This window comes from Globicephala melas, chromosome 1 (assembly GCF_963455315.2).
Source record: "Globicephala melas chromosome 1, mGloMel1.2, whole genome shotgun sequence".
Classification (NCBI taxonomy): Eukaryota; Metazoa; Chordata; class Mammalia; order Artiodactyla; family Delphinidae; genus Globicephala; species Globicephala melas.
Window position 1 is genome coordinate 185,742,377 of NC_083314.1, and position 25,556 is coordinate 185,767,932.

Consider the following 25,556-nt stretch of genomic DNA (forward strand, 5'->3'; position numbering starts at 1 on the left):
ACTCTTATTCTCATCCTTTTCAAACATCACGTGGACCAGATGACGATTAGGCGGTGTTCTTGGAATTACACTGACCTCAATCTTCCAATTGTCTCTTTGGCTATTTTTATCAGAATGCATTATTTTCACATTAATCCAGTTAGCGTCCTGTTTACCAATACCTCGTTTTCAATTTGCAGCTTCATTCTAAAGGCTCGGGGAGACTTTCACAGCCCGTGTTCTCCTCCTTCATTACTGCCAGGTAATTAGGCAAGGAGCGTCCCTGATCAGAAACTAAGAAGCCAGGAGCAAGTTGCAGCTTGCCCGACTCCGAAAGAAAAAAAAGAAGATGGAGTCTCTCCTAATTACGGGGGGGTTTTGTTGGTTGTCACTGAGCGAGAGAAGCAGAGGAGGTGCGAGTAAAAAGGAGAGGGGGCCTTTAATTACAGTGCCTTGCAAATCACAGCGCAGTGAATACCTAGGGGTTCCTCCTCTGATCTGCATACTAATGAGTAGCTACCCTCCTGCGGTCTGGTGGGGAATTGTGCTAAATTTGCATTGCGCATAATGCAAATGACCGAGGACCCTAAGTGCGGAGCAGCCTGGTGCAGAGAGGGTGATTGGATTTGTTTATTTGTGTCCTGCTTGGGAAGCACAGGCTTCTAAAACGGCGAGAACAGCTTTCCCTCCTGTAGGCCCAAAGGCTCTGCAGAGACCCCTCTCTGTGGCCGACAGACACTCTTCAAGCCACCCGCTCCTACATCAACACACGGGGCCCCGGGCTGCCCTCCTGGTCCCCATGCTGGCCTGTCCCCCACACATGTGGAAGCGGCCTCCGTCTGGCAAATGGGCACTGCCCAGGTGAGCCCGGAGGCCGGGAGGCTGCCAAAGAGAAACCCCAGGGACTTTCTTCCCACGCGTCTCAGCCCTGACGGAGAAAACAGCCCAGGAACCACGTCTAAAATCGCAGGAAACCAGGCAGGAGGGGTGAGAGGGATCTCCTCTGCCCGCTCCGAAGGACCTCTCGCAAGCCAGGCATCCCTGCCCCCAGGAGAAGCCACCTGCCCAATTAGCCAGGGGCTTCCCCAGATGCCCGCCCCACAGGGCCTGGCACCTCGGAGCAGGGGGTGAGCAATTAGAGCCCCCGGCCCCTCCCCACAGGCACCCAGGGCCTCAGGGAGTGACCTGCTGGCTGGCGCTGGGCGGGGACACACCACGGACAGGTCCCTCCCACGTGCAGCCACCCCGAGCAGGACCACAAAGGAGGGACCCCTGGGCACCCAGCCCAGCCCTGCCGCCCAGGGCCCTGCACCCAGGCTGGTGAGAGGCAGGATGGGTGATGCCCAGGTGCTCTGTGCCTGCCTGTTGGGGACGGAGGGGCTGGACCAGCCTTCCCGGGGCACCTTGTGTCTGCCCTCCGGGGCTGTCAGGTGTGTTCCCACGGGCCACTCAGGGGAGCCCCGGCTCGGGTTCCTACAGCGAGGAGGCAGGTGTGTGCCCCACCCCCCTGGGCGAAGAGCCTGGGGACCTGACCGAGGCGTGGAGCAGCTATCTGGACCACCAGACCAGGGCCCTGCCCGCTGCGCCCTCTGTCGTCGGTGTGCCGGGCATGGGCGGCCAGACCAACCCCTGCGTCTGATTTAGTCACTTGATCCGAGCTTTTCAGCTTCACATCTGCAAGTGGGGTGAACGCCCGGATGCATGTATATCAGAGGGGACACGTATGAATGTCTACTGTCATGGTTATAACTCGTCCTCGGACCCAAAACACGGACGGGAGAACAGAAGAGGCGGGCGGGGCTGAAGCACGGTTCTCCCTCCGAGGGCCCCGCCCCCCCAGCTCCCAGGTCCGTTCCGGGGCTCACTCTTTGGGGAACATGATTCCAAGTCCAAGGTCCACAGAGTGTCCCAGCCACAGACCCTCTGGTGCCGCCCGAAACGTCCACTCCACGGCCCTGAGACCTGGCCTCGGGACCCCCATCTCCTCTCTCCGAGCCTAGCAGAGCCCTCCCTGCTGCTGGACCTCTCTCCTGGGTCCGGTTCCCTCCGAGGCTCCTCCCCAATCCCCCGCCGCCCGCAGGCTGAACGTCCCGCCCGCCTGCCCGCCTCTAAGCGCCTCTCTGGCACCGGTAGCCCAAAGCCGCTGTGTGTATGTCTGTTCTCCCTCCCTACTCTGGGGGCTGTGGTGACCCACGCAGTCCCCAGGGAGAGGGGGTGCTGGGGTTTGAAGCCTGCTTTCCAGGGTGCAGGGGCTGTAGATGTGTGGGGAGGGGTGGCATGAGGAAGAGCCCGTAAGCTCGGGGAGCGGCCCCTGCACCCTTGGCTGTGCTTAGAACAGACTGGGGTGTCCCTTGTGCCTCTTTGAGCAAAGAGGGACGTGGCTTAGAACGTTTCCTCACCTTTTGTGTCCTGGCCCCTGGGCAGCCCGAAGGCTTAGGACTGCTTCTCAGAAGAATATTTCAGGGAGTTCCCTGGTGGCCTAGTGGGCGACCCGGGTTCGATCCCTGGGCAGGGAACTGAGATCCCTCAAGCCACGCGGTGCAGGCCAAAAAAAAAAAAAAAAAAAAAAATTACAAAGGAAACCAATTACATTGAATTATGGTTATTCTAGTGGGTTGAATGGCAACCCCCCCTCAAAAGATATGTCTACCCAGAGCCTTAGAAATGAGGGCCTTTGCAGATGTGTAAGATAAAGATCTGAAGATGGGATCACCCTGGATTAGCGTGGGCCCTAAATCCAAGGACAAGTGTCCTTATAAGAGGCAGCAAAGGGGAGACACAGACACAGAGAGAAGCCCATGTGAACACGGAGGCAGGGATTGGGGTGCTGCGTCTACAAGCCCAGGAAGCTGGAGTGAGACGTAGACGGATTCCGCCTCAGAGCCTCCAGAGGGAACTAGCCCTGCCCACACCTGGATCTGGGGCTTCTGGACTCCAGACCCTGAGAGAATGTGTTTTTTTTTTAATTGTTTTAAGCCCCCTAGTTCGTGGTCACCTGCTATGGCAGCCCCAGGAAACTAACACAGTTATGATGATATTTTAAAGCAAATTTGGGGGAATTCCCTGGCGGTCCAGTGGTTAGGACTCCGCGCTTTCACTGCCGAGGGCGCAGGATCAATCCCTGGTCGGGGAACTCAGATTCCACAAGCCGTGTGGCTCAGGCAAACTAAACATAGAATAAAAGCACATTTGTGAGATGGTGATGGTGGGGCCGCAGGCGGCACGGCTGGCGACTCGTTTCAACTCAGTGACAAGCACAAACGAAATTTTGAGATGTCCGTAGCAGCTGCCACGCACACTGAAAATATCAGTGATTCCGTTGGGAAGAAGCTTTGTTCTCTTTGGGTCTCTGATTCGGGGGAGCATCTCCAGGAAAAGAAAGCACTTTTGAGGAGCCAATGTCTGGTCTGCAAAGGAATACCCCAGCCAGAGAGTGGACACGAAGGGTGGGGACAGATGGAAAGTTTACGCCCACTGGTGCAGACTCTCAGAGCCGGCTTCGGTGAAAGCTGTCTTTAACCTGAAGCCCGACGAGCAGAGGGAGATTTTCTTGTACAGAATCAATTTTCCTCTGCGTTACACACAGAGAAACGATTGTCCCGGCGTCCTATGTAACCTACTTAAGGCAAATTAAAAACAGAAGAGACACTGTATGTTCTGGTTACACACAAATGGATGCTGCTAGCTCCAGATGTGTTTTCCATGTTCTAGAAATCCGGGCAGGACATGGGATCACCTGACAGCAATTTGCAGGGGTAAATTGTCACACAGTGTCCTGGGGACACAATCCCCATCATAGTTAGGCCTTTACCATCCAGACAGAAGCATGGTCGGGGCGACAAGGGACCACACCTCTCGGTTTCTATTTTCCTTTTTGCTGTGTGAAACTAAATCATCAGAAAATGACTAGTGTTAAAACACTGACTCAGCACTCCCACAGAAACGCCCAAATTGGAAAATAAGGATGTGCCCTTACCTTTTATGGGGGCTGGACAGAAGAAACGCACAATTGAAGAATGTTTCTGGGTTTTGCTTTTTGGAGTTTTTTTTGCAAACCCAAAGTTCAACCTGTGTGCAATATCTTTTATACAAGTCTCTGGAGGATAAATTCCCTTTGAGTTTGGTGACCGGAAACTGTCTCCCAGTTAGATGAACATGCAGCTTCCTTTCAGCCACCAACGAAATGATTTCCCTTTTGGGGTCAGAATCTTGGGATGAATGCCGTCCTTGGCTACAGGCAGGACCTCCGCCAGGTCCTGTCCCCAAATTCTCAGCCTCTCCTTTTCCTCGCCATCTTGGCTGTGTCCTTTGCATCCCACTTGTGGATGTGGGTAATACCCTATAAATAACTATTAAAGGAGGCATTCTTGCTGCAGTACCCCTGACAGAGGCCATCAGCCTCCACCCAAACCACAGGCAGATTCCTGCCTCCCTGCCGGCCATTCCGTTCCCCCCACCCGCTCCCAGGGGAGACCTGTTGGCTACTAGGGAACTGTGCCCCCCACCTCGCCAAGGACTTCTGGTTCTCCAGTCTCTGGCGCAGCACCAACAGCCGGCACTACGGGGCCCACGTGTGGGCGCCAGGCATCATTCTAAGAACTTTAGACGTGGCATCTTGGTTACTGTTCTCTCAATCCTCTGGGGCAGGGGCTATTACCGCCCTTTTTTACAAATGGGTAAACTGAGGCTTGGAGTGGTTAGGTAACTTGCTCAAGGTCCCTGACTTGTAAGTGGCGAAGAGGGGATTTGAACCCTAACATTCTGACCTCCACACCCACACGATTAACCACTGCACCATACTGGCCCTTCCATGGGGCTGCCCTGCGGAATTTGTTCTCCAGAACCTTCACCAGGACTTCGAGACAGGGCTGAGCTTCCTGCGCCCGTTCCTCTGGTAGCCTCCTGCTGACACCCTGACAGCTTCTGGTACCCGCACACCTTTTTGTCTTATTTTTAAAATCACATGCATACTCCATACATTCACACGTGGCAAGTTTTTAAATACTGTCTTTTTGTTCTCAAGACAATTCTTTTTACACTTTTACTGAGTAAATCGAAAGATGGGTGCTGGATTTTTGGTATACGGTGCATTGTCCCCCAAAGCTAATTATTAAGGTTAATACAAATAAACAGCAACAACGTCAGCAAACAAAACAAAACCATGGCTCCCAAATGTCCAGTATTTGATAAACAGGCCACAGGATACTTGGACCAAATGACCTCTGGTGAGAGACGAACAGCACACCTCCCCCGCCCGCCCCCACCCCCAGTCCCTTGCTGATTGACAATGGTCTACCTGTCACCCAGGTATTCATGTAGACACGTGCATACTTTGTGCAAATCCACTTACGGACCAGACAAAACTACGAGCTGAGTAGGAAGGTAATAACAACTACCCCCCACCCCGCAATCCAGGGCCTAAAAGGAGGGTGAGTGCGAGGCCAGGAGGATCCGGAGAGAAAGGATCCAGGAAAGAGGTGTCACTTCTGGCCAGGCCGGCGGCCCAGGGACCACATTCTGACCCATCCTCTCCCCAGCTGGAACAGACTCAGGAGGCAGACAGGTGGGGCACCCGGGCCAGCTCAGGGCCACCAAGAGATGCCGCTCTGGAACCTGGCTCCCTGGGACCAGCTTAGGGGGCATGCCCAGTTTTCCGGGTCCAGGGGAAGACCTGGGTTTCACTCAGCCTTGTGAGGAGTGGGGCGGCTAACGCCTCCAGATCGGTAACAGCCCTCGCAGGTGCAGAGGGAGTGGGGGCCGGCAGGGAGGGGCTCGTCAGCAACAGGCGCCTGCACCCCCGAATGAGCCTCTCCCCGGGGTCGCGTTCTCCATGTCCCCTTGAAGCGGAGGTGGAGAGGAGTTAACCCCAGGCAGGCCCTCTGGGAATCCCAGGGAGGCTGCTCCAGGCCCCAAAGGCCGCCGCACTGCTGGCAGGACGCCGCATCTCCTGGCCGGCTGGACTCCGACCCGGGCTCCCCGCCGCCCCACGTGCCCCGCCCCACGAGCTGGTCGGACGCGGGGTAGTCTCCATGTCACCTTCTCTCGAGTTCGTGCACGCGGTCTCCTCTAACCGCCTCCCAGCTTCGGAGCCGCGAGCCAGTGCGCCGGCTGCCCTGAGCTCAGGCCCCGCCGGCGGAGCCCAACCGCGCCCAAGCCCCTCGCGCCAGGTCCCCGCACTGCCTACCTGGTGCCGTCGGAGCCCCAGGAAGCTATGCCCTAGCCCGCCCCGGCTTAGCCGCGTAACCCCTTCGGGGTCGCAAGGCAGGCGCGGGCCGAGACGCAGGTGCAGCTGGGCGGGCGCGGGCGCGGGCGGGGAGGCAGGGCGGGCGCGGGCCGCCGAGGCGGGTTATATGGGCGCGGGGAGGGGAGGCGCCGCGGGGAGGGGTGGCCGCGGGCGTTAGCGCCTTCCGTAGCCGGCCGGCGGGAAGGCAGCGCGGGCCGCTCAGCCGTTGGCAGGAGGAGCGCTGGGCGGCGTGGCCAGGCTGGGGCCAAGGTTGCAGCCCGGCGCTCCGCCCCCCCAGCTGGCCGCGTCCGAGTCGGGGTCCCGGGGCACGCTCCGCCCCGCCTCCTTCCCGCCGCCTTTTGGCGCGCGTCGCCCCTGTCGGCCCCGGCGGGGCCTGCCTCGGGCTGATCGCGGGCAGGGCGCCGGGGCCCTGCTGCTGCGGAGATGGGACGGCGACCCTCGACCGGCTTGGGAGCGAGGGCAAGGGCGCGCGGAAGCCGGGGTGTGGGGCAGAGATGCAGACTCCGCGTCCCGACGCCTTCCTTTCCCCGAGACATCGCATCTTCCGGGTCTCCCTCCTCCTCCCCCACGGGCGCCGGGCGCTGGGGATCCAAGGGGAAGGGGAAGGGCCGCGCACCGTAGGGACGCCGCCACCCAGGTCTGCGGAGTGTCCGCATTGGCTGTGACCTGCTAGGGACAGGGGTGAAGGTCGCGACCCCAGGATCCGGGGTTAAATGGAGCCGCTTGCTTCCGGGTGGTACTAGCCGGGCTCCTTCGCCCCGGAGGGCGCGCCACCTACACCGCTCACCCAGCGGAGGTCACGGCCTCGCTTCGGCCCCGGCCCGCATTACGGATCCGCGGGGACCCTCTGGACGCGACTCTCGGCCCCAGCCTGCTTTCTTCCTGGGCGGAGGATGTGACCACGGCCCCCAGGGAATAATAATTCTATAAGCAAACACTCCCGGGTCGCCGCCGCCTCCCATCCCGCCCCCGGCCCCCGGGGCCGGATTCCGTTTCGCGTTGCGCAGGTACGCACGGGTGTCCAAGGCGACACGTGGGTCGTGCACTGGGGATTGCTTTTTACGCGCAGAGACCGCCTCAGGCGAAGACTTCCCTCAGGCCCCGACACCTGTGGCTCCATGGTTCGCGTCCCCCGCAGGGCAGACGGGCTCTTCAGGACTCTCACCCAGTCCTAGGGCCTCGGCTGGAGAACCCGACGCGCTGGCGAATTTTGAAGGCTCTAGGCGGCGGGCACGTGCTGTACGCTGCCTTCTGGTGCTCAAGGGACCCGTTATCTCCCTCCGACCGAGGCTCCCAGGCGAGGGGAACCCACGCGGCAATGTTGCCGTGGAACTGTGCGCAGCCCCGGACTGGTGCACGGCGTCCGCACCTCACCTGGCCCGTCTGGCTGACTGCCACACACCTTTATGGCTAACCTACTGTTTGCAAGGTGCGGGGTAAGGGGGGGAGCCCAAAGACGAATCACACAGGGTTTGATCTGGCCAGGGAAAAAAAAAAGGCCGGCACCGCCGAGCAGGACGCCTGTACGCATCCCCTACCCGTTCGTTCTGGGAAGTCGGTGGGCTTCCGCAGGGCGAAGACGCGGGCCCGGCTCGCGGAGGTGCGAGGAGGACCCGGGCCGGGTCTCGATTCTCAGAACTCAGGGGCGGGGTTGGGTGTCAGGGTCCGTGTCATCTTGGGGCGGCAGAGGCGCCGGCAGGGCCTGGCGGGGGTGTGGGGGGAGGCTGATGTTGGGTGAAGAGGACCCGGAGTCCCTAGTGGGCGAGGGGACAAGGCCCTCACGGGGCAGGCAAGGTCGGCAGAGCCAGCGCCGACGCAGCTGCTCGCTCCCGTCCGTGCGGAGGGCGGGTGCGGCGGGGCCCCGGGTCCGGACCCGGGTGTCCTTCTCCTCCTCGCGGGTCCGAGCACAGGTGCGCGCGTGAGATGGACAAGAGGGTGCGCGCGATCCACGCGCTCTCCGTGCGGAGCAAGCGTCAAATTCGTTACTTCCTGGATCAGAGCAGCTCCTGAGCGTGAAGTGAGGGCCTTGCTGCAGGCATAGTTGCCGGATTTAGCCAAAAGACAAACAAAGAAAAACGAATATTTATTCATACTCCATGTATAAAATATAATATACGTATTATGCGCTATATTATATATTCTATACGCAAGCACGTTTATGTTTGAATACATTTACATGTAAATATGTCTTTACATTAAATATAAATATATGAATATAAATACACAGACACACAGGACGCCAGTTAAATTTGAATTTCAGATAAGGGGGTAGTTTTTCAGCATAAATACGTGCCATGTGGTATTTGGGAACATATTTATCCTAGAAAATGATTCGTTGTTTACGTGAAATTCAGTTTAAGTGCACTTTCTGCATTTTATCTGACAACCCTAGCTGAAGGGGACCTCCCCACACCCGAGCACCGGCGGAAATCCCGGGTGGGACAAAACGCCGCGTCTCCTTTAAGGCGCGGCGGCGCGCGGGGTGCCGGGTGGCGAACTACAAGCCCCACAATGCACGCGTCCGCCCGGAGCCCTGACTGGCTGCGGCGCTCGTCCTCCGTCACTTCCGGTCGCGGAGGGGCGGTTGCGGCGGGCTGGGTTTCGCGGTCGTGGGGTCCAGCGGCCGCCATGAACTTCTCCGAGGTGTTCAAGCTCTCCAGCCTGCTCTGCAAGTTCTCCCCGGACGGCAAGTATCTGGTGAGCGGCCGCGGGGCCTGGGCCGAGGGTGGGCCCTCAGCGGGGAGGCGCCTGTCCTCACCGGGAGGCGGGGATCCAGAGAGCGGAGAGCGGGGCGGCCGCTGGGCCTGGATGGAGGGAGCTCGAGGGTCTGCAGGTGTGGGCTCCGGGCAGGTGCTGCAGACAGGTGACCCTGGGAAGGGGACCTGGGAAGATGCTGCAGCCTGGGAACCCAGGAAGCCGCCTGATGCCTGCACCTGGGTTTCCATCTGTTAAAGGCAGGTAAAAGCAATGCTGCTTTCACAGATTTGAGGACACAGGAGATATCGGATCGTTGTTGTTAGTTTGTCACAAAAGGCACGTATATAGTCTACCAGTTGGCTGTAAACTGGTGCAGTGGTGCAGCTGCTTGTTGTCGCCTTTCCCAGCCCTCTTCACCCGTTTCTACTACATGCCAGATGAATAATTTAGATAATAGCATTCTATGCGCAGATAAAGAGAGTTGTCCGCACTCCTGAGATTTGAGCTGCTGATTCCATGGGTGGCAGAATGCTTCTGACATCACTGAGCTGTCTTGTACATGAAAGTTAAGTTTTGAAATATACCAGCGTGACCCGTGTATATCCTCAGAATCTTAGGGTGAGGGCATGTGGTGGGTGAGGGACCATTGGCATTGGAAAGACATGAAGAAGAAAAATTATGCTTTATAGAAAGTGTACTCAGTTTCACTAATTAGTAACTGATGCTTTCTGATTCTTTTTTCAGTTCGAGTTTTGTTAACATTCCTTTCATCCTTATCTAGTTCTTTGAGGATGGATGTACACGTTTGCCTTCTTTGTGGAGGTTTTATTCTAAATCACATAATATGGCATTCAGCTCCAAAATACAAAATGTCTTTAGCTTAAGTGGCACCCCAAAAAACCTTGGTATATTCAAAATACTCCCGCATACGTTAGGGGTTTCCCCCCCCCTTTGGTCATTTATGAAAATTCTAGTGAATTATAAAGAGAGATTATATTTCCTCATTTAATTTTGGCACTTTTTTGGGTTTTACACCAAAATAATCAGATCTTTCTGATTTAAATATCGTGAGCGCTAGACAGTAATGTTACTGGAACCATGTTCTTCAAAGCTCTATCCTAGGTGCTGGAAAAAGTAGGGCCATGTTGCCATTTTTAATATCTTGCAACAGATTTGATAAGGTTTTTCCAAGTGTTGCTACAAACATTCCATTTTGTAAGGAGTTTATTGTAACTGATCACAGATTTCAAAGCTACAATATGAAAAGATAGGCATGGGACACAGTATTTCTAATCTGCAATCCCTCCCCTACTCTCCTTTTCCCATGCAAAACTCATGTGGCTTTTTTTTTTGGTCTGTGTTGGGTCTTCGTTGCTGCGTGCGGGCTTTTCTCTAGTTGCAGCGAGCGGGGGCTACTCTTTGTTGCAGTGCACGGGCTCTAGGCGTGCAGGCTTCAGTAGTTGTGGCATACGGGCTTCAGTAGTTGTGGCTCGCGGTCTCTAGAGCACAGGCTCAGTATTTGTGGCGCAGGCTCAGTATTTGTGGCGCACGGGCTTAGTTGCTCTGTGGCATGTGGGATCTTCCCAGACCAGGGCTCGAACCCGTGTCCCCTGCATTGGCAGGCGGATTCTTAACCACTGTCCCACCAGGCAAGTCCCTCTTGTGGCTTTTTTTTAATGGGAGTTTATAAAACAAAAATCCAATAATCCAGTTTGACCTTGATAAATACAAAAATGAAACAATTAACATTGAAAAGTCAGTTCTTGATTTTTGAACTGTGAGGTACTGTCCTATTAGCAGGTACGTTTACTCAATCATAGAAATTATATGCTTGGATTTGGATATTATTAACAAATATAGACATAAAGTAACTGTATCTTTAAGAAACCTGTATTAACACTTAAACTTTTCAGAGTCAGGATTAGGAATAAGTTAATGTGGGTGTGTAAGAACCCCCCCAGCCCTTCCTCCTATGAGTCCCACACGACTGCCACACTCAACACTTCTGACACATCTGGTCACCAACCGTGTGGGGTTTTTTCCCCACACCAAGGAGTTGTCCACCACGCCAGCTGGGTGTCCTACAGTTTGACTCAATTCCGACACTGTCTACCTGGAGAGAGCGCCAGGTCCAACAGGTTAAGGGCTCAGTCCCACAAGACTGCTTCCTCCCCCTTCAGACGCCAATTGTGGGTCCAGGTTGTCACCTGTGCGTCTGACCAACTGGCTATAGGTCAGAGGTTCCATGATGTCCTCTTTGGGTTCCATTGATTTGCTAGTGACTCACAGCACTCAGAGAAACACGTTTACCAGTTTATTAAAGGATATGGTGAAGGACACGCATGAGCAGCCAGATGAAGAGGTACACAGGGTGAGGCCCGGGGGGCCCTGAGTGCAGGAGCGTCTGTCCCTGTGAATCTGGGGTGCGTCACCCTCCGTGTCTGGTTGTGCTCACCCCCCTGGAAGCTCCGAACCCCGTATTATTGGGATTGTACGGGGCCTTCATGGGCCTGAGCCATCATTAACTCCATTTTTAGTCCTTTTCGCCGAAGAGAAAGCGGGGTGGGGCTGAAATTTCCAAGCTTCTAATCTTGGCTTGGTCTTCCGGGTGACAGCCCCATCCAGGAGCCCACCCAGAGTTGCCGCTCTAGAACAAAAGACGCTCCTGTCACCCAGGAAATTGCACAGGTTTCATTCAGGAGCCCTGTGTCAGGACCTGAGGGCAGAGACCAACATGTCTTTTCTGTTCTCTCATCACAGGTCAATGAGCATTTATGAAGCGTCCTTACACCTGCAGAATTTCAAACGTGTATGTTGCCTTTCTGTTGCTTAGGCTCCAAGTCAGACATTGAACAGAAGGGAACTGCGCCTCTGGGGTCATTCTCCCCCGCAGCCCCGCACCTCCCTGCTCACTCCTTACAGCTTGTCTGCAGGTGATGGAAGCAGAGAGGATTGGGTTGTTCACAGATGGGCCTCTCCGCAGTGCCGTTTCCTGCTTCAGGGTTAGTCACACAGTGAAGAAGGTAGAACCTGACTCCAGTAGAGAGTTTGCAAATAATACTTTCTCTGGGGATTCAACAGTTTGGGCACCTGGTTTGTACATTTCAGTTTTATCTTCCATTAACTCCTCTTTGTTGAGAACAGGCTGTCCACATGATGAGCACGAGGCCATCTAGGCAGGAAGTGTGTGTGCAGGGAGAGAAGGAGGCAGCCCCTGGCTGGAGGGCCGCGCCGAGAGCACCCTCCTGCAGAGCCCACACCACCCGCCTCTCTCCTCCCTCTCCAGGCTTCCTGCGTCCAGTACCGGTTAGTGGTCCGGGATGCCAACACCCTCCAGATCTGCCAGCTGTACACGTGCCTGGACCAGATCCAGCACATCGAGTGGTCGGCCGACTCGCTCTTCATCCTGTGTGCCCTCTACAAGCGGGGGCTGGTGCAGGTTTGCGGCCCGAGGCTCGGACGCCCCCCGTCCCGGAGCGTAGCCCCCGCGAAGGGCCTCGTCCTGTGCCCTGCCGGTCTGGAAGAAGAGGCAGCACAGCTCAAAGGCCGTTAATAGTTCGCTCATAGTTTAAGATAGTTTAAGATAAGAAGACACTTAAGTGTCCTTGATCTGTAACCAAGTTAACTCAGTAACAGGCAGTGTTCAGAGGGCAGCCCAGCAACTCGCTCATCCTGTGTGGGAGCGCTGAGATGTGTCTTGTTGTAGACCCCACACCTAACTAAGTGAGGTCTCAGGGACAGCAGAGGGGTGCCCCCTTCGGAGCACGACAACACGCTGTCACCGAGTAGCGCGCCTTACCTCTGCGGTGCAACCCGGGCCCAGCCCTTCGTGCTGGAAGGTTCCGAGGGCTCGCCCGTGTTCGCCGCCGCGCAGCTCGTGGCCGGTTGGCTTCAAGCCTGCGGAGCGCACTGACCCGTCTCTCTCTTGTGACTGTAGGTGTGGTCTTTGGAGCAGCCAGAGTGGCACTGCAAAATAGACGAGGGCTCGGCAGGGCTGGTGGCTTCCTGCTGGAGCCCCGATGGGCGCCACATCCTCAACACGACGGAATTCCACGTGAGTGGGGCGCCCCGAAGGCCCCCTCCTCCTGAATTGCTTGGGAGCGTTAGAGTGGGTGGTTTGGGGGGAAGGGTATACGTCGTAAGTGGTCAGAGCATTATAAGCCCATGAGTGTTGTTGTATAATCTTTTTGCCCAGTTTTAATGAAAAGAAAAGATTTTTTTAAAAGAACAGCTTAAATTATATTTTTAAGGATTTAAACAGGTTCTTTGATTCAACAATTGAAAATGAACTTCAGGATGAACAAATTTACATCTTTCCCTCAAGACATCTGATCTGTGTGTTTCTAACCTCTTCATTCATTTCCTCTTCAAGCCTTGGACTTACTTGGGACATGGGGCCCTGGGCAGGAGCTCTGAGCGCGAAGAACATTTGAAGTCTGACAGTAAATCAGAGATAGCTCGGGTGGTGTGAGCTCATCTCGTCAGCGTGTCACATTAGGGGATCAGGGAAGGCTGGGGTGGTGTGAACACATCTCGTCAGCGTGTCACATTAGGGGATCAGGGAGGGGTGGGGTGGTGTGAACACATCTCGTCAGCGTGTCACATTAGGGGATCAGGGAAGGCTGGGGTGGTGTGAACACATCTCGTCATTATATTGAGTTTGATGTCTGCCAGTTTAGGCCATTGGGAGGGAGACAGCAAGTGAAGGGGGCCTGGTTTCTCCACGTTACACACGTTGACATTTTACAGGGCTGTTGGAGAGAACTTGAGCTGTTCATATAGCCTCATTTAAAAGGCTTCATGCTTATAATTCTTCGGGCCCAAATCCAGCCCCCAGACAGGCACCTGTCAGTGTGAAAGAGAAACCGTGCTCTTTGGACAAGGTTCACTGACAGGCAGCCTGCGCGCTGCCGTGAGGCCTGAGAACAGAGCACTCAGGACTGCAGGGTGTCTGTGGGCCCCACCTCAGCCCGCGGGGCTCCTCGCTCTGCATTTTGCATTAAGCACATCCTTACTTCCCTCAAGGTCTTATCTGTGTGTGCGCGTGTGTGTGCAGACAGCGTACACTGTGGCGTGCATTTGTCTAAAGTTTGCTTAAATGAACTCATGCTCTGTTCTGCTGTGGTTCTTTCTTCCCCCTCGATATCGTGTTTGAGATTCATCCACGTCGAGGGTTTGACTGCTTCTTTCAGTCCTTGTAGGGAAAGTCATGCCATGGTTTATGCAGCCACCCTGCTGGTGCTGGGCATTGGAGCTGTTGCGGTCCATGCGGCAGGGAATGGACTGTGGGCGTCTGCTCCAGCCCGTATCCAGGCGTTCTCTCTCGGACGTTTGGGGAGGGGAGGTCGCCTGGTTGTAGGAGATGCGGTTTGATCAGGATGTGAAATGGATGCCAGTCCAGTAGAACTGCAGTGGTACTGCACTGTGGTTTGCATTTTCATTTCTCTAAGTATTGGTGACGTCGAGTTTCCATATCTTATTTTATACACACCCACGCACACACTTAATTTAAATATGTATTTCAGGTTCACGTGGAGTTTATAGTGGTCGTGTCAGGAGTGTATCCATTTTTATCTGTTCCCAACAGGATTTGTTAAGAAGTCCGTCTTTACCACCTGTCTCGAGAACTGAATTGCTTTACACCGACGCGATCGGTCCCGATTTTCCATTCTGTGCCGTCGTCGGCCCGTCTCCCTCCTGTGTTACAGGATGTTAACGTGTAACAGGGCTGTGCCCTCCTCGCTGCCTCTGCTCTGCCAGGTTTCCTCGTGTGTTTTTGAGGCTCTGTTACTAGAGCTGTTCCAGGTTTCATGGTGAACTGAGCCTTTTATTATTCTAAACGGTTCTTCGCGTCTCATAGTTTCTTCTGTTCTGCAGTGTGTTTTGTCAGATGATGGCGCCAAACGCCATCCTTCCGGGGTTGGGCCTTTCAGGGTATCTCTTTTTCATCCTTTGACTTTCAGCCTTTCCGTATCCTTCAGTTTTAGTATGTATGTTGTAAGTGGCCTGTGGTTGTCTTAAGGACACAAACCCCGACCGGAGAACCTTTGCCTCTATCTCAGTAAAGCCAGTTGGAGCTACTTACGGACAGCAACGTTCACCCGCTTTCAGCGTGTGCACCGTGAGCTGGGACACGCAGCTGCCGCCCCGGGGGGCATGGAGCGCGCCTGCACCACCCAGCGGGCACCTCCCGGCCTCCAGGCATCCTGCTGCCCACCTCTGGCCTGCTTCCTGGCGCTCTTGGTTTACGCTTCAGATTGCATGTGAGAGGGGCCACGTGGCTTGCAGAGTTTTGTGTTTGGCTTCCATCACTCGACCTCGTGCTCTTCTTGAAATCCGTCCGCGTCTGTGGGCATCAGCTCCGGTTTCTCGGAGCTGAGTGGTGTCCCCGTGTGGATTCCCCACCCTCTGTGTGTATCACCCACTGGCCGATGGAGCTGTCGTGAATATCCTCACAGGGCTGTCTGCGGACGCGGGTTTTTCTTCCTCTCGGGTAAAAACCTGGAGTGGGGGGTGCCGGGAGGTGTATGTTTACAGCTTAAGAAACCGCGGACTCTTTTCCGCAGTAGCTGTGCCGTTTAGCCTTCCCCCCAACAGTGCAGGAGTTTGTTCCATAGTCTCACCAACGCTGCTCATCACAGCCCCTTCTGTTAGGCAGTCTGATGTGTGCTGGTGTCTCATTGTGGGTTTTCTTGGTGATTTCCATATGACTGATAATACTAAGCGTCTTTTGTGTGCCCATCATCCTATAACTCTTGTCTGTTCATATCATCCGTCCGTTTCTTTATTAGGCCGTTTGTCCTTTTGTTGAGCTGTAAGGTTCTGGTTACAAGTTCTTTGTCAGATACATGTTTAGTAAATATTCTCTCCTGGTCTCTGGCTTGCTTTTTCATTTTGTTAACAGTTTCTTTTAAAGAGCAGTCTTTCATTTTGACGGGGTCTAATGGGTCAGTTTTTTCTTTTATCATTTGTGCACTTTGTGTCTAAAGAAATCCCTGCCCAGCCCAAGATCACAGAGTTTCTTCTGTTTCCTTTTAGAGTTTCTATGACGTCAGCTGCTAAGTGCAGATGTGGGATTCGTCTTGAATTTCTGTCCTTTCCCCCCTTTGCACCTTTGTCAGAAATCAGTTGCCTGTAGGTATGCGGGGCTGTTTCTGGACTCTGTGTTGTTACATCGATCTCTTAGTCTGTCTTTGTGCCAATACCACGTGCTCCGGATCACTAAAGCTTAATAGTAGGTCTGGAAACCCAAATCAGTGTGTTTTCCAGTTTTGTCCTTTTTCAAAGTCGTTTTGGCCATTCTGGGTCTTTAGTATTTCCGTATCCATTTTGGAATAAATTAGTCAATTTCTAAAAAAAAAAGAAATTATGCCAGAATTTTGAAGTTGCGATTGCGTTGAATCTGCAGAGCAGTTGGGGGTAGCGGCCATCTTAACAGTACTGAGTCTTTGGATCCATGAACATAGGATACTTTTCGTTTTCTTAAGTCTTTAAATTATTTTTCTAAGCGGGATTTTCATTGGATAGATCTTGTACATACTTTATAGAATTTATTCCAAAGTTTTCCATTTTGTTGTATCAGCTCTTGACTCTGCTTCAGTCCAGGGGAAGGGCCAAGGGTGTTCACGCAGGTGTACGTGTGTAAACCAGGAGGAACTGGACCTCTGAATGCATTCCCACTTCTAACAAGAGAGGGAAGCCACGCACATCCATACTGATAAAGAACTTGGTGGGCTGCTGTCAGTTTGCTGTGTTCCTTTTTTTTTTTTTTTTTGTGGTACGCGGGCCTCTCACTGTCGTGGTCTCTCCCATTGCGGAGCACAGGCTCCGGAAGCGCAGGCTCAGCGGCCATGGCTCACGGGCCCAGCCGCTCTGCGGCATGTGGGATCTTCCCGGACCAGGGCACGAACCCGCGTCCCCTGCATCGGCAGGCGGACTCTCAACCACTGCGCCACCAGGGAAGCCCTGCTGTGTTTCTTGAGTTAATTTTCCAAACAATCTCTGAGTTGGAAAACATCATTTTAAGTATTTTTGCTTAAGTACTGGCATTTTCCAGGTCACCGGCAGCAGTGATCAAGTAATAAAAATGTACTTATTTTTTACGTCAAGACAGCTAGAAAGTGTTGTGGGAAGGGAGATGAGCTAAGAAACTCTTTCTCAAAAGTGACTGTTCTCTGGCGAGATTAGCGTTCCAGTTCACCCTTAAATGTGGCAACGCCTGAAAGCACAGCCCAGCCCAGAGGGGGGTCCTGCTGAAGGGCCGACACCTTGGAAGGACCCTTGGTGGTGACGGTGATGCCGTGGGACCAGACCTGAAATCCCAGGTCAAGGCCCCCTGGCCTCCGCTTTCCCGCCGCAGGGTGTGTGGGTGAGCACAGAAGCGGGCCTGGTCGGCGGCCCTCCGGGAGCCTGCCCTTCGGCCACCTCTGGCCTCTCCTCCTGCGCTCTCCCCTCCTGTGGTACTGCCACCTCCTCGAGCTCACGGAGGGGAGGCGGGCATTTATCTGCCTCTTTCTCACTGCATTTGTTAAGGTTACACACAGTTGCGTTTCTTTTAACTGTTTTTGATGGGGGATGGCTTTTGACGGGGGATGGCGGGTAAAAATCAGGCTCAGGTGCTTTGTGTCTTTTCTGCCTTTAACAGAGAAGTGTGGATGGGGCAGGGGATGGGGGGCTCCCAGTCAGGAGCGCCCTGGGCCTTCCCTCCTCGCTCACCTGGAGGACAGGTGTTCCAGGCCAGATGGCTCCGGCTGTGCGTGTCCAGGTGGATTTAACACCCAGACCTGCTGGGCTGGGAATGGTGTGCCTTTCCACCCTCCTTGGCCTCCGAGAGCAGGTTTTACAGGGAACAAGCCTGTCGTCAGGGTGAGCCTCGCTCCTGGGCCGTGCCTCGTCTGCACGCCCTGGTACCTTTGCCTTAGATGGACAAGCGCTTTACCTTGAGTACAGCCCAGAAGTGCTGCCAACCCTGCAGCTTGTCTGCATCCCTCGTGTCCCCAAATGCCGCGTGAGCTTTTCACAGAGGCAGTTCAGGACATCAGATTCTTCCATCAGATTCTTTTCTTTCCTAAGAGACAATGTGGAGAAAATGCAGTTAATTCATTTTTTAAACCTCCTAAGCTAAAAAAGAAAAAGGGCCTAGCTTGCAGGAATCACACTGGTACAGAAACGCAGGGCCCTGTGTTTTACTTCATGTGAAGTCCCACAGTTTTTAAAGCTATGCTTATTTGATGAAAGCAGTTTTCCAGCCCGTGTTCCTTACCTCACAACCACGCCTGGTAAACACAGCTTCGTCCGTGTCCACTGGCCTGGGGGCTGCGGGAGCTGGAGGTGGCAGGGCACCCATTTACCTTCCCTGACGGCCGATGGGAATGGTGTGGACATGCTTTTCCGAAACAAACATTTGGAAACTCCGGTCAAGGGTGACTGTTCACGTTGAGGCTCCGAGGGGGTCTGGGGCGGCTCCAGCAGCCCTCCCCGTGCCTGGGCGCGGGGGCCTTGCCTGCTCACAGGGCCGGGGTGACAGTGCGGAGGCTCTGGGTCGTCCCCCTCCACCGACCCCGAGCGCAGCTCCCCGAGCCTAGGCGTCCATCCCTGGCGCACTCGCCGGTCCCTCACTGACATGTCTGCTTCCTGCCGTTTTGCAACAGCCCGGGCAGCTGTCGCTACCTGCGCGATGTGCCCACGGTGGGTCCCCCAGAAATCTTCCGCAGAGGCCTCCATGCGCGGAGTCGGGCCACTTCCCGTCCCTGCCAGCCTGGGGCTGCCCGGTGAGGCAGAGCTGCTCGCCCTTCATCTGCTTCAGAGGACTGAGGAGCGTCCTGCGTGGCCTCCCTCCTAGACGTGTTTCTCTAAGCAGCGTGTTTAGGGTTATTATTATGTGAGAACTGTGACTACGGCATCCCCCACCCTCATCCGCAGGGGATGCCTTCCAGGACCCCGTGGGTACCTGAACCCCCTGCAGTGCTGGACCCTCTACATGCTGCTGTTTCCTGTACAGACGTGCCTGTGATACAACATAAGTGAGGTCGAGAAGGAGGATGACAGTGCTTTGAACTACAATGAACTTGCATTTAACTTTGTGTCACTCAGATAATATTGTCACAAAATGAAAACCAAGGAGCAGGAGCGTTAAATTTAACAAACATGGGACTTCCCTGGCAGTCCAGTGGTGGTTAGGACTCTGCGCTCTCACTGCCGTGGCCCGGGTTCCATCCCTGGTCAGGGAACTAAGATCTCACAAGCCGCCTGGCGCAGCCAAAACAAAATTTAAATGTAACAATCGTAAGACGTGAGTTTGACACGCCTTCAGGCAGAAAACACCACGGGACCGCTGACGCGGGAACTGCTGCGGGAATCTCTCGCTTGGGCGCTGATGATCTGGTGTAAGACTTGGAATGGACTGTCCAAAGATGCTAAATATATGCTGTTTCCTTTCTCTTTTCCCTCCCTTTGCCCCGGCAGCTGCGGATAACTGTCTGGTCCTTGTGCACAAAGTCCGTGTCCTACATCAAGTACCCTAAGGCTTGTCAGCAGGGTGAGTCGGCCAGAGGTACTCAGAAGCCATTCCTCTGTCGTAGTTCGGGGCTTGGGGACCTTTTTACCTGGGAAAATTTCAGACACAGGCAAGAGCTGCCTCGGCCGTGTGTCAGCTCATAGCCAGTGTTTTTCCTCTGTACCCGCCCCCCCCCCCGACCTCCTAGTGAGTACTTCATCCGTGACCATTCCCACCTGTGTCTCTAGGGCTTCTCCTGTACGCGACGTCAGTGACTAAGGAGGGTATATTGTCCTTTAGGACGTCAAAGAAGAAGGACTTACACGTAAACCCTTTACATCTGCTGCCTGAGTGGGTGCTCAGGTCCCTCCAGTTCATGTCAGCCTCGCACCCCCACCTCACACACCGGATTCTGAACCGAATCCTCCATTGACTTAACTCTGTGAGGCCTGGAGTGGGGAAGTGGCGACCTGTCCCACCTGGACATCACCGAGGAGGGCCAGAGGCATGTGTCCTCTGTGCCGGCGGGGAGCCCGCCCCCGCGGGTTTAGCTGGGCCGGTCGGGTGCCCCACTGTCTTGAGTCCTGAAGTTACATGGCGGTATTTCAGTTAAGAAACAGAAAGAAGCAGTACATAGTTTGAATGATTTTTCCATTTTTTTCTCTTGCCGTCAGCAGTTTGAACCTCACATGTGAATGGTGTGCAATTGTACACTTATTTTTTATTTTTATAGTTTGAATATCAGTGTCTCTCCAGATGACACACACCCTTCTTGGTGGAAATGACAGCTCTGTCATTTAGGTGTTCTTTTGACCCATGAGGTATGAAATGTGGCCACGGGCTCGGTTCGCTAATACGGACCGAGAAAGTACAGTCTGGTTGCAGCCAGATTCTTACCTTGAATTGACTTCTTCCAAATTTAAATTCAAAAGTAAAAATAGGAAATGTCATGACAAGCCTGCTCTGAACCAGCTGAGTTTCCTGCGGTTAATTTCCTAAGAACACAACACTCCATAGGGCACCACACTTCCCAGTAATGGATTGGGGCTCATCGGGGCTCAGGTCACTGTGTATTTCTCGCAGGTTCACTGCAGGTCAGAAGTCTGAGCAAGGGTGTGGAGACCCCGCCCTTTGTAGACACACTCCCTGCTACAGACGCCGGGCTCTGTGTGCCACGTCCCCCTCTTCAGACCTCTGCTTTCTCTTTCTCGTTCTAACTTGAAAACCACTGCTGCAATCTGCTTCTCGATCCCGGGACCTTTCACTCTTCTCGGCAGGAATAACCTTTACCAGGGACGGCCGCTACCTGGCGCTGGCCGAGAGACGGGACTGCAAAGACTACGTGAGCATCTTGGTCTGCAGCGACTGGCAGCTTCTGCGGGTGAGACTTGTCCCCACCTGGGAGCCGAGTGACCCTGGGGCGTGGGGGAGGGGAGGAGTGCATTGTCTGAGGTTCCAGGGCATCTTCCGTGGTATGGAGCGATGTGATTCCACATTCCCAAAGGCCGGTGCTGCCTGTAACCACGCGGCACGCACACCGGCAGGCGTTCGTAGGATGTGTTGCGATGACGCGTGCTTGCGGTGTGTTCACAGTTAACAGGCCACCAGGTTGGTGCCGCCTCCCTTCCTGTTGGTTCCGTGGTATTTGCATATGTGTGGCTGCATCAGGCGGAAGAGTGAGCCGGAGTTTAACACTGAGCACGTTCCTGCGTGGGGCAGGAGGCCATGGACACAGACGCACAGGGCCGGGCAGGACCTCCGGATGCCGCCAGACAGAGGCCTCCTCGACGGGGCAGGGATGTCCTGGGAGGGTCTTGCCTGGGCTGGTCTTAAAGGCACAAGACTCAGCCAGGCAAGAAGCAGGTACAGGCGCGGGGTGGACGGAGGCCTGAGCCACGTCGCAGCCCCGTGTGCCCGGCCTGGAACCTCCCCAGCGCTCAGGCCGGATGGCACAGCAGGAGGACACGGCTGTACACGTTTCTGTCGGTGTCTAGATGAGGATATTAAATACTGAATGTGTTAACACATCAGTTATAAAATAAACGTTCGTGTATCTGTTGAAAACGTTTTCAATTTCATCTCCCCCCGCCCGCCTCGGCAAGCACTTTGACACGGACACGCAGGACCTGGCCGGGATCGAGTGGGCCCCCAACGGCTGCGTGCTGGCCGCCTGGGACTCCTGCCTGGAGGTAGACGGCCCCCTCGGGACCCTTTCTGCTCTAAGCGCCGACGCCAGTATTTCTCTCACGGCCTCCGAACGCCGAGCGCATTAACTGCGTCTTTCAGACGTCGAGCCGAGGAGCTTGTTAGCGCCCGGTTCCCCCTCCCACCGTGTTACCGCTTGGCTCCCCTAGTTGTGGTCCCACGTCCCCGTTTCCCACCGCCGTCGGGGAGGGCAGTGTCCCCGCCCCGAGTCTCACTGCCTCCGCTCTGGGTTCAGTAACGATTTCAATGTCTCGGCAGTACAAGATCCTGCTCTACTCCCTGGACGGCCGGCTGCTGTCTGCGTTCTGTGCTTACGAGTGGTCCCTGGGCATCAAGTCCGTGGCCTGGAGCCCCAGCAGTCAGTTCCTGGCAGTCGGGAGCTACGACGGAAAGGTGGGAGGGCGTCCTCGGGGTGAAGCCCACGGCCAGTGCCCCAGCGGCTCTGACCACGTGGTTTCCACCCCCCCCCGCCCCCCGCCACAGGTGCGGATTCTTAACCACGTGACGTGGAAAATGATCACAGAATTCGGGCATCCCGCGACCATTAATAATCCCAAAATAGTAAGTCTGGAAGCACGTTTCTGTTTGAACAGCATTTGAGGAGGGGGTGGAAAACTGCTCTTTCACTTTCTGTTACCTATGGCGCTACCGGTCCTTACATCCCCATAACCTTCTGATACTGTAACATGTCAATCGTCAGACTTGCCCAGTGGCCTTTGTTTCTCCTGCCACGTTCCCAGGGGGTCCAAAGTGGTGTCCTTCCCCTCCCCAGCCCCCAGCCCTGCGGCTCGCTCTGGGACCAGCTCCTGCTCTGCGCTGTGAACAGGGTCCCCTGCCTGCAGGCGCCAAGCATCTGCACCCACCGTGCTCTGGGCCAGTCGGAGAAGAGCAGGCAGACCCTTGCCCCATGGAGTCTGGGCCAGGGCTGGGAGGGCTGGTGTCTTCCCCGGGTGGGTAGGAAGGCTGCCTGCCAAGGGGTCCTGGGGCAGACACGGGGAGGAGGTGATGCAGGGTTTGGGGGGGAGCAATTCCGGCAGTAGGAACAGGCACAGGAGTGCAAAGGCCCTGAGGTGGGAACAAGCATCCACTTATTCAGCAGGCGCCGGTCTGGGTGCTTGGAGACCTTAGGGACCCGGAGAGACACCCCGCCTCGGGGGGGACAGACATCCTAGTGAGTTGTCCGCTGGTGAGGGACCTAAGATGGGTGAGTGGTGAGGAGAGAAGCAGCCCTGACGCCGGCAGGGACTGGAGGACCTGCTGGAGCTGCAGGAACAGGACTGGAAGGCGGCCGGGTCGGGTGGCGCCGCCCCAGGCCTCACAGGGTTCGCCGGAGGTCCTTCCACCCCGCGGCCGGTGCGGTCTGAAGGTGTCGGGCCGCTCGTCCTTTCCGTCAGGCCTCCGGTGACGCACGCCGCCTCGCTCCTGGCCCGTCTGTCACCCGTCCCCACTGAAGTGCTGGCCCGGGGGTGAGACCTCGTGGAGAGTGCCCAGGAGGGCGCGGTGAGCGGGGCCGCGGCTGCACATCCTGCCCGGGCCGTCTGTCTTCCAGGTGGTGTACAAGGAGGCCGAGAAGAGCCCGCCACTGGTGCTGGGCCGCCTGACCTTCCCTCCGCCCAGAGCAGCGGCTGGACCCCTGTCCTCCACGGAGAGCGAATGTGAGCAGCTGGGCCCGGGGTGGGGGCCTTTCTCTTCCTCCCCTTTCCTTTCCTTTTATTATGGAAAAAAGAGTTCTCTGGATCCAGGTAGATTCCAGACGCTCCTTGTTGTTGTTTCGAATCCTCTCCTTTCCTGCGATGCCTGGTACCCAGCGTCTCTCTTAGCTGTGAGCCAGCAGGCTGCCTGGCCACTGGCTCTGTTGACTGAATACAAGCCCTGGGAATCCTCATTTGACGGCTGGTCCTCTGAGGGCGACTTTTTAATGAACACTGACTTCCTTGGGTGAGCAGGGCCCTCAAAGGGCTCAGGGAGACACCGCAGCTGTGTCGAGGACCTGGGACGTTACTCGTCTGTAAAATGGCGTAATTAGGGCGTCAGAGGAGCCACTGGGACGGCCACCAGGCCCTGCAGTGGTGCCTGGCCCGTCGCAGCTCCAGAAACACGGCCTCGCAGGGGAGGGCGCGAGGACAGGCCTTGTGCGCCGCGGCCAGGTTCCCGCCGAGCCCTGTTTTCCGTAAGACCCTGCCCTGTGCTTGCTTCTCGCCCCGCAGGGGATTGTGGGCAGGACCGCAGGCCCTCGCCCCGCGGGGAGGCTCAGGGTGCTCTCTCTTTTGACGCCCAGACGAGGTTGCCTCGGTGCCGGTCTCCTTACAGACGCTGAAGCCTGCCGCCGACAGAGCCAACCCCAGGATCGGCATTGGGGCGCTGGCCTTCAGTCCCGACAACTGCTTCCTGGCGACGAGGAGTGGTCAGTGGCCCGTCCACGTGTGTGTGCTGTCCCCTCACCGCTCCCTCGGGGCCGGGCAGTCGAATGGCTTGAAAGGAGAGTCGGGGTGCGGGTCTCCCGCACGTGCTTCCTCCTGTCCTGCTGCAGAAGCGTCTCGGGTCACTGGGCCCATCGGAGCAGCAGCCACCCAGCCGCTGCGCCTCCGGCCCTGGCCTCTGCTCCCTCTACGTCCCTCTTTGGGAAGGAGCAGGGCTCAGGCCGACAGGACTCCCGTGTGTGCCAGGCAGCCCCGGGGAGGGCCCCCCCGCACTGAGACCCCAGGCAGCATCCGTCCTCAGGCGTGAGCGGCACGGGGACTCAAGCGGGCCTGTTCACGTCTTCCTTCCTTAGACAGCGTCCCCACCGCCGTCTGGATCTGGGACATCCAGAAGCTGAGGCTGCTCGCAGTGCTGGAGCAGCTGTCCGCCGTGCGCTGCTTCCAGTGGGACCCGCGGCAGGCCCGGCTGGCCATCTGCACGGGGGCCGGCAAGGTGTACCTGTGGTCGCCGGCGGGCTGCGTGTCGGTGCAGGTACCCGGGGAAGGTGAGCGCAAGCGGGGACGCGAGCAAACGCGGCCTCGAGCAGAAGGTGAAAGCCCTTCTCAGGAGGCACCTTCCCAGAAACCTCAGGGCCGCTGGGTGTGCGCACCAGACTGGGGCCCGCGGCGTTTAGCGTCCCAGGCCAGGGGGAGCCTTCCCACCCGCTGAACTCTGGGGCTCCAGCTGGGTCACCCTGGAACGCTGCTCTATCCTGCTCTAACCTCCTGGCTTCCTCCAGGTGACTTCCAGGTGCTCTCCGTGTGCTGGCACCTGAGCGGGGACTCCCTGGCCCTCCTCAGCAAGGACCACTTCTGCCTGTGCTTCCTGGAGACGGAGCAGGGGGTCGGCACAGCCTTCGGGCAGAGGGGTGACCACACGTAGGACCCGTGCGTGATCAGGCCCACGTGGCTCGAGGTGGGAGACCTTGGCTTGTGTTGGCCGTGGGAAAGGAGCAGAGCTTCTTGGTGCTGCGTCTCCCACTGGGGTGGCCCGGAGGAAGCGTTTTGCTTCTGTTTTTCTATAGCAAGCCATTTTTGTTAATACGTATGGTATAAAACTAATTTTTGTTACTTAAAATAAATATTTGCTAATTCATAAAATGTCTCTTGCTTACTTCAAAGGTTTAGGTCACGGGAAAGTTTTCTAGGTCAGTTTTAAGTTTGGGGTTCACTGTCTTAGGGAAACTGTGCCCCAAGCGGCCAGTCCCCCTCACACAAGACCCGCTCTGCTCGGAGCCTCCATTCTGTCACTGAACGCTTTGGAGAGCGGCCTGTGGGTCCCATGGGGCCTGTTCCAGAGAGGAGGGGAGCCCTGAGCACCCGGGGGGGGGGTTGTACCTCCAAGGGAGGCTGGAGCTGCAGGCCCTGGGGCGGCTGGGTCAAGGTCGGCTCCCCGCAGGGACCGTCCGCTCTGGCTGTCCACCTGAAACAATCTGGGTGCTTCAGGAAGGCGGCCAGGGCTGAGAAGGCTGGTGGG

At 56.0% G+C, this 25,556-nt stretch overlaps 1 protein-coding gene across 3 annotated transcripts; it reads left to right on the forward strand.

Annotated features, from left to right (window-relative positions):
- Positions 1-8,797: 8,797 nt before the first annotated feature.
- WRAP73 (WD repeat containing, antisense to TP73) lies at positions 8,798-25,180 on the forward strand. Of its 3 annotated transcripts, XM_060284004.1 has the most exons (13): positions 8,798-8,920; positions 11,681-11,729; positions 12,207-12,359; positions 12,858-12,974; positions 19,385-19,457; positions 20,693-20,796; positions 21,518-21,604; positions 21,879-22,013; positions 22,104-22,181; positions 23,170-23,275; positions 23,899-24,024; positions 24,394-24,585; positions 24,820-25,180. In XM_060284004.1, the coding sequence occupies exons 2-13, from the start codon at positions 11,685-11,687 to the stop codon at positions 24,960-24,962; spliced, it is 1,359 nt and encodes a 452-aa protein (XP_060139987.1). In that variant the 5' UTR covers positions 8,798-8,920; positions 11,681-11,684; the 3' UTR covers positions 24,963-25,180. The 3 variants fall into 3 exon arrangements, with proteins under 3 accessions (XP_060139987.1, XP_030736594.2, XP_060139988.1); XM_030880734.2 differs by lacking the exon at positions 11,681-11,729 and having other exon boundaries at positions 8,799-8,920; XM_060284005.1 differs by lacking the exon at positions 11,681-11,729 and having other exon boundaries at positions 8,799-8,920; positions 23,931-24,024; positions 24,398-24,585.
- The last annotated feature ends 376 nt before the right edge of the window (positions 25,181-25,556 follow it).